We start from the raw sequence: 8841 nt of genomic DNA on the forward strand, positions 1-8841 counted from the left end.
GACCTAGGATGGCAGAGAGATTCAACTTTGTGACCAAATCCAAGTTGCCAGTCAAGTAGGTGACAAGAATAAAATCCAAGGTTCCTGAATTTATGGTCACTATAAACCTTGAGATGCTCATTTTCACTGATTTTAAAGGAGGGGAGAGGTTATGTCCAGAGGCAGCTGAGCCTCAATAGTGAGAGAGGGTGGGGAAGTAGGAGAGGAAGGCGGATATGGGTTCAGATGGAGACCTAACTGCAGAGGAACAAAAGGGAATAAGCATTTATTTTTGCCTAAGATGTGCCAGGTACCATGTTAAGCATTTTCAAAATTTATTTTTACAAATTGTCCTTTGATCTTTATAACAATACTTGAGGTAGGTTCTAGATTACTCTGATTTTATAGATGAGGAAACTGAAGCAAATAGTGGCTAAGTGACTACCCCAGAATCACACAACTAGTAATTGTAAGTGTTTGAGGCTGAATTTGAACTCAAGTTTTCCTGATTCTAGTCTCAGTGCTCTACCCATTGCTCCACCAGCTGCCTTTAAGAATAGAAAGATTAGGGGCACTAGTTGGTGTAGTTGATAGAGCACCAGCCCTGAAGTCAGGAGGATCTGAGTTCAAATCTGACCTCAGGCACTTAGATGTGACCTGTGATCCTGGGCAAGTCACTTAATCAAATATATATATAATAAAAATTTTTTGAAAGAACAGAAGGATTTCCATCAGAGGCAGAGAGCTAGAAATAAATCAATCTTTCTGAGAGGGTTGCATATTTTGAATTATCTAATCAGAAAAGGATTTTAATTTTTTAAATTAAATTAATTTAATTTAAAATTAAGTAATTTTAATATTTAAGAATATTCTATACTCTTAGCCCAAACCTTGACATGGAGAACATGTTCAAAACTTGAGATACATGTTTGCTTTCTCCCCTAGGTTCTTGCCTCTGGAAGCATCTACCAGCTCCGGGGCAGCACGAACACCCTGCACCAGATCTTGGAGGAGTCTGCCTCTCTCCTCACCATGTTTTGGAGAGCAGCCCTGCCCAATGCCCAAAGCCCTATACAACAGAAGAAAAAGGTGAGGATTGGGAGGGATGTGGAGGTTGTTTCAGGAGAGATACAAGTGTTCCTCCAAGAGAAACTGTGAGAGAGCAACAGAGAAGGGGAACCTGCAGGAGTTAATCTTAGAAGAGAAGGAGTGTGACTGTGAAGGATCAGCTTGAAACTGGGCTTTCTGCTTTGTGTTCCCCATATGTATCTCCCTATGGATTTCCTTTCCCCCAAGATGAGCTACTCAACTAGAGAAGCTGAAAAGCTTTGGTAAATACTGAAATGACATACTGCTGGAGATATTAAAATGTGCTACTATTTTTTATTGGTGTTTTCTAGTAGAGCAAAAAAAGCAAAATATTCACTATTCCTCATTCTCCAATGCCAACACTTATCTGTAGGACTTTTAAATTTGCAAATATTATCTTCCTTGATCCTCACAATAGCTCTGGGAGGGAAGTGCTATTATCATTCTCCCCATTTTGCAGATGAGGAAACTGAGGCAGGCAGAAATTAAGTGATGTGACTAAGCACAGATAGGAAGTATCTGACTACAGATCCAGCATCTTATCTCCCATGCTACCTAGCTTCCATTAAACTGTGGCTATTAGTACTATGCCCATAATCTGACGTAATTACAGACTGCCCTACTAAGTCTTGGGCTTCTCAGCACGACATTGGAAGCCTGGGATGTCTTTAGATCCATCTTCAATTCCAGTAACTTTTCCCTGAAATTTAGCATGTCCTTCAACTATGAATGTAGGTGATGTACCTTCTGAGAAAGGGATTCATCAGCTTTGGGTCTGTGCCACAAAAAAGGTTGAGCCCCTGAGCTAGAAAACCTCTAGATTAATTCAGTGCCCCTTTCTTCCCCTTATTAGGGATGAGATACTGAATTAATATCCTAGATCCAACTTTTATTGTTTTCAAGGGATTTGGCAAAATTTGATCAACTTAAATATAAATTTTCCCCAGTCCATTCATTCTCCTAATTTCTGAATAAATTAACAAATATTTAATGAATACCCTTCATATAATGACATAGTAACCATGCAAATGGTGTTTAAAAAAAAAACCTGGTAATTGCAAAGAAGATTGCAGTTTTTTTTTTTTAAATTAAAATTCTGACATGTCATTTCATTCAGGCTCCCAGTTTTTCAGTTTGCCTGCTTTACATGTAGTAAATCCTTATCCCTAAGAAATCCTATCTTCAACCCAGGTTTTCTTTGGAAAGCGGGTGTTGGTAGCTGTCATGGAGGGAATTCATCCCAGAATTAGAGCTAAGAGTTGGGTAAGGATTGGCTTTGGGCTCTCAGGATTACATAGATTGTGGTATTTTAGATATTCTAACAAAGAAACTTCATCTTTTCTTTAGGAGGAGTCAATGAAAGGAGAAATTCTAGAGCTGAAAACCAAATTATTGGAGAAAGAGAATCTCCTTCAGAGTACAAATGAACGCCTCAAGACAGCCAACAAGATGAAGGAGAGCATGGAGCACTTGATTATCAATCAGTGTAGGTGTTCCTAGCCGGCACTGCTTGAGATTGGGAAGGGGGAGGATCTGTGTATATGTCTCTGCCCTTCTGCTAGATGTCCAGTAACCAGGGAGACTAAAGAGAGTCACACATGAATGTGTCCATGGATGGAGTTTTCCTGATGCTCCCATGCCTTCTGTGCTTTATGTCTAATCAATCAATCAGCATTTACTATGTGTCAGGCAGCACGCTGGACTCTGGGAATACAAAGATAGAAATAGATGTTTCTGCTCTCAAGGAGCTTACATTCTATCATTTTAAAAAAGTATCCATATAATAGATATATAATATATACAAAGTAAATAGAAAATAATCTGGTGGGATGTGGGAAGTAGCTATTGGGGGAAGTGAAGGTGAGGGGGAAGATCAGGATGAACCCATTAGAGGAAGTGGTCTTGAGCTGAAGTAAAATGTGGAATTTAAGAGATGTAGATAAAGAGGAATCTAAGTATAGGGGAAACTACACAAAGTTAAAAAAAAAAAAAAACCCACAGGAAAAATGTGTGATGCAGCAGGAATGAGTAAAGAGTCAAGGATGGCACTGAGATTGTGAATCTGGATGACTGGAAAGATGGTCCAGAACAGAGAGAGAGAAATTAGGCAGAGAAGGGTAGGTTGTTGTGGAAACATAATGAGTTCTGTTTTGGACATGTTGAGTTTAAGATAATTACGAGACATTCAGTTTAAAATGTCTAGTAGGTAGTTGTCAATGTAGCTCAGCAGCTGTTTATATTAGAATTATAGAGAGAGATGGAAATTGAACCCATGAGAACTAGTGAGTTCACCCAGAGAGTAAAAAAGAAGACTGATCTTTTAAATTTATCCATGCTCAGGGAATGGATCTTGGGTGAAGATCCAGCAAAGGAAACTAAGAAAAAGTGAATTGGGAGGAGAAATGAGAGCAGTGTCATGAAAAAACCCAGTGAGCATAGAAGCCAGGAAATGAGCTACTGGGAAGTCAAGACAAAGGAGGACTGAGAAAAGATAATTGGATATAGCATTTAAGAGACAATTGATAACTTTGGAGAATGAATTCTCAGTTGAGTGGTAGGATGAGAATCCAGGAATGAGGGGTGAGAGAAGAGGTGGGAGCAAAGTGTATAAATAGTGGGGTTCCCCCCTATAAGTTGATTATGAAAAGGAGGGAATGTAAGGTGATAGACTGAAAAGGGGATATTAGGTGAGAATTTTTAAAAAAACAGGGTTGAACTGGATGGGGCAGAGTTTGTAGACCATATTGGAGGAGAACAGGGATAGATTACAGACTAGAAAGATGGGATGATTGCCAGAAGAGATAGTAGAGGATGGTATGAAGGGCAGGGGTAAAGGGGTTGTTCTTTATGAGAACTCATCGAAGACTTAAATAAAAGAGGAAATGAAGGAAATAAGTCAGGAGGATTCTGATGTGTAGAAAAGAGATGAAAAGCCTCTTTTATTACTAAAATTGAAGCGAGATCCTTACTGAAGAGGTGAGCTGCAAGGACCGTAGAAGGCTGAAGAGGAGAAGTTTCAGAGTATGGAGAGTTGATCAGGGAAGAATAAAGATTGCTTTGTAGCAGAAATGCCCATTTGAGGTGAGATAGCATAAATATGGATCTCAGTCAACATGGTTTCGTGATTTCCTGCAGCACCTTTCAGCAGTAGAATTGGGTGAGTGGCCAGTGCAGATCAACAATGATAGGATTTAGGGGGCAAGGAATTCTGTTGAACAGAAATCATAACTGGGAGAAACTGAATTGACCAAGCAAGCCAAGCCAGAGGAGCAGGCTTACAAAACACCTGTAGTCTGTATGCTAAGCCAAGGGAATCATTAGCCGACTTCTGATTTTTGCCTTCTTATTTTCCAGTAACTAGGACGCATGATGTTTTGAAGAAGGCAAGGACAAATCTTGAGGTAAGAGAATGAGCAGTGGCCAGCTCCACCAGCTAATCATGGAACCCACTACCACCTCATCCACCAACCTTTACACCTGTAGCCAGGTGGCCACCAAAGCTACAGGTTAGCTTTGAAGGAAACCACTTGGACTTATCATAGTGGGGCTGCTGTTCTAATTCCCATTTCTTTATCATCATCTCTGTGCTCTCTTTCACAATGTCAACCTTACTCACCTCCTCTCTCTTCATTTCCATCACCCCCTTTTTACTCTGAGCTTGATATCCGAAGAAATGCAATTCAGGTTCAACCTGGAGGAACAGGGAATGTAAGCAATCATGGCTCTGTGGCAACCACAGAAAGAAGGGAGGGAGGGAGCTAAAGTAACAGCAGGACCATCATGGTTGTTCTCCTTGGGAAGAGTGGCCGACTTTAAGATTGGGAGGTAGAAATTGTGGGGCAGGGTGGGTAGAGATGAGGCTGGGTAGCCACAATGAATAAAACTCAAGAAAAGAGAGATGTAGAAGGGTTGTGATCTCTTGACAGGTCTATCCTATAATAGCTGCATGGGTACATAATTTTCACATCAGGTTTTTTCTCATTTCTTCTACTTCTAAAAGGTTGAGATGATTACAAGAGAGATAAGCAAGAGGCACAAGATAACATTACCTGAGTACCTTACACTTTTAATTTCCCTTTGAGGAATGAAGAGTTTTTCTACAAAAACTCTTTTTTTTTTTTTTTTTAAATTTGAAGAAATAGTAAGAAAAAAAAGGAAAACAGAAAAATCAAAACAAAATAAAGCAAAAGAGGATATTGTCATGTGTCCAGCAGAACATCAGAGTAACAAATAATCAGATTAAGAAAGTGTGTGTATATATACACACGTATATATGTATATATATTAGTAGTAGAAATTATATTCAAGATATAAATTTCTTTATGAAAAATTTCAAATATGATCTCTTAGATCTCATTCTGAAGAGACTAGAGTAGTATATGAAACCAAATATAGGAAGTGGCTTAAGGAAAGGAATTTTGATACACATATTGTTGTAGCAAAAAGCACAAAGGGGTAAGGATAAGTGGGAGGAGACCCTTCTCCAATGAGCTATTTTTAAGTAGATGGAATAACTTTAAAAACAAAGGTCAAAGTATTGCCAACCCAACTCCTGAAAATGTTACTCTTAAGGACCGTAAAGGATAACCTGGTGTGAAGACCACCTTCAGAGGGGTGGGCTAGGGAATGACGGTTCTTTTACTTGCTAATGTTCCTCCTTTCTTTCTTGAACAACCCCTTTCTCTCTTGAGCCCCTTCAGAAGAATACTTCCAAGATTAATTATATAAAGCATCATCCCTCTCCTAGCAAAGGTAACAACAGCCTCTTACATCTGCTTGGTTTTCTCCAGCTTGCTTCCTTTAGCTCCACTATAGTCAAAGTTTCTTGTGAATTAGTGGAAAGAGTATTTGTGATTGGCAGTTGGGAGCCCTGGATTCTAATTCCAGCTCTGTCACTAGTACAACCAGGGCGCAAACTGTTCAACCTCTAAATCATTATTTATAAAATAACAAGGTTCTATTGGATGCTTACAGGGAAGAAAAGTTGTTCTCACAGAGGGGGATCATGGCTCAACCTTTTCCCCCAGCAGAATGTTTCCTTCTTAATTTGAGCCTTAGATGCTAATTGCCTTCCTCCTTGAGCAGCATGAAATACTACTCTTTTGCCTCCAAATAGGGGGTACTAATCTGAGACCTTGCTGCTGAGAAATGGGAGTAATTGCAGCACAGTGGAAAGAGAACTGGGACTGAGAGCTGCGAGATTGTTTGTTTATAGATCTGGCACTGCTACTAAATAGCTGCATGATCCCGGGCAAATCCCTTACCCTCATCTGCAAAATATCAGGTTTGGGCAATAGGGGAGCGCTTGGTACCTGCTTTACATCTTTGATACATGATTCTGCAGCCCGACTTCAGCAGCTGTATACAAGGAGAGTACCCCTAACACAAGAGGAACCCCAAGTCTGGTCTCTACTTGAGAGACTGTCTCACCCTGCTGATTCTTTTAAATTATTTTATTATATTAAAATGTTATAATTAAATATTATATAAATAAAAACTAATAAAAATTATATATAATCCCTTCCTCCAGCGGCTATCCTTGGCTTCTACTACCTTGTTAATTCAATGTAGACTCCAAACACAGCACTCAGTGTCATACCGCTCCAATGACTGATTCTGCTTTGTCTCCAATTCTCCTCACAGATTAACTCCCAAAGAGTTCTGCCCTACACCCAGGTTATGTGACCCCTATCTTCCAGGAGCCAGGCAGAAAGCGAAGTCACCACGGGTCCCTGAAGCATCAGGAGGGACGTGCCTGTCCACAGTTTCTCAAGCTACCTACTCACTGAAAAACATGCAGGTCCCCCTTTGGGAAGCCCCGCTGTGGGGCTCGGAGGCCAGAACGTTATCTAGCTGGAAGTGCACAGAAGTGGAGACCACCCAGCAATTCAGTGTGATCAGCATCCTGGCAGGGCCCACCTGGCTCTGGGCAAAAACGTAGAAACTTAGTTATGAGTGTAGAGCCTAAAATGCTGCTTTTAACTTCGCCTTGGATCGCTTGGATCAGATTCCGAGGGAGCAGAAAGCCTAGATTTCTGCAGCACAAGTTTCTCTCCTCAATAAACTCAGGGGAAACACAGCCATCCTCCTCATGCCTTATGAGGTAGTGGTATGGCCCAGACACTAGACTTAATTCCTTCAGGAAGTGCATCAATTAGTGCAACTCTAGAAGCATAGTTTCCAATTATGCATGAGCAGTTGCAAGGCTGGCCGCAGGACTGACCTAATACCCTGGTGCTCACTCTTCACAACTCTTCCTCTCCCTGGAGCAACCTCATTTGGATCATTTACAAGAGATGGATGTGTGGGGAAAAAGACAGAAAGTCACATCCAAAATTGAAGTTTTACCCCTGGAAGACAGCGACTTGTCTGCTTTTGCCTTGAAGTGGAAAGAAATGAGACCCAGAGATCTTAAGCCAGATTCTCCTTCTCACCCTGAAGCAGTGGCTTGAGAAATAGCTGGATTCCTGGACTGTTTTCCCCCCTTTCAGGCCTAATTATTTAATTTTTTTTCTTTATTTTATGATAATTTTCACTTGATTTGGTTTATAATGTAAGATGGTTTTACTTGCTGTACTCCTTTGTCTTCACTTTTCCCTTTCTAGAAAAGCGGGAATGGCTGGGCAGGGACTGCCCAGCGAGCCTCCATTTGGTACCCCCATTAGGAACAAAATGCCCATTCTTAAATGCAAGATGACTCCGCCAGTGGTGAACCCTTCTTTGTAGCGTCTCAGTGCTTGTGGGATGTGTATATATGCTGCCACAGGGATGTGAACCACAGGACAGAAAGGAAGCAGGAGATGATCCAGTCTCCTTATTAGGCTGTCTTGCATCCAAGGGGAGGACAGAGTGTGCGTTTGTTAAGAAATAAAAGTTTTTTCTTCACTTGACCTTTTGTTTCCCAGTAAAATATGGAACCTGTTTCCTTTCTTGAATTTGCTCATTTCATGGTGTTGAGACCCTTATCCCTAAACCTGCCCTAACTACAGATCTGTATCAAGGACCAGATTTCAGTAATATTCTATTAGGGGATCTCTGTAGCCTCATTAAGTAAGCCCTATGTACATACTATGCCTCCTTTGTAAAATACAAAATCAATCGCCTTTTCCCCTACTTGTCCCCAGGGACACATCAGGATGTTGAATGATAAAGTAGTTGCTTTTTTCTACTGTGGCTCACCCCTAGAAACTCAGGCAGCATGTAGACAAGCAAACTAATTAGTCTCTACTGTTAGCTCATATGACAGGGCGAGGGAAAAGCTCTGAACAGGGTGGGCCGCTCAATCTCTGTCCCCCAATGAAGATCTGACATCTGCTCTGACCTAGGACTTGGAGACACTCTTAAGTGACTCAAGGGTCCCACAGGATGTGATGGAGGTCACATCCGGACTCGGCTCTCTCCACCTTGCCACATATAGTACTAATCTGTTCAAGTGTGTTCATTATATAAATGTAGTTTCCATTTCACTGTGGAAAGATGCTCAGCACACCTTGCCTTCAGCTGTCTGCTCATGCTTGGGATCTTTACAGAGAGAATGATTCCTGGGGGCATCCCTCTGTTGTGCGAGTGTTCTAAGTCTGCCTCTCCCCCATCCAAGGGACCGAAGCGGTCACTTATCAGAACAGCCCCCCATTTTTCTATTTTCCTGTTCATTAAGGCTCCTATTCTATTCTCCTTGTCATTAAGACAAACCATTAAGACAAATCTACTGTTCTTGAACAGTCCCCTCTCTCCAGCTGCCAGGATTAGTGCATCTTGACAACATACAACGGA

General features: G+C 41.1%; 1 protein-coding gene across 6 annotated transcripts in view; it reads left to right on the top strand.

Moving 5' to 3' along the window:
- NBPF7 (NBPF member 7) overlaps positions 1-7958 on the top strand; it is a 226138-nt gene extending 218180 nt beyond the window's left edge. For 2 of the 6 annotated variants that reach the window (XM_023503522.2, XM_023503523.2), the window contains 4 exons: positions 925-1068; positions 2416-2554; positions 4423-4469; positions 6768-6857. In XM_023503522.2, coding sequence (XP_023359290.2) covers positions 925-1068; positions 2416-2554; positions 4423-4469; positions 6768-6857 — 420 coding nt within the window. Of the gene's footprint in view, positions 1-924; positions 1069-2415; positions 2555-4422; positions 4470-5768; positions 5821-6711 lie in introns of all 6 variants that reach the window. The other 4 variants (XM_031967398.1, XM_031967401.1, XM_031967399.1 and 1 more) reach the window with 3 other exon arrangements.
- The last annotated feature ends 883 nt before the right edge of the window (positions 7959-8841 follow it).

This window comes from Sarcophilus harrisii, chromosome 4 (assembly GCF_902635505.1).
Source record: "Sarcophilus harrisii chromosome 4, mSarHar1.11, whole genome shotgun sequence".
Lineage (NCBI taxonomy): Eukaryota > Metazoa > Chordata > Mammalia > Dasyuromorphia > Dasyuridae > Sarcophilus > Sarcophilus harrisii.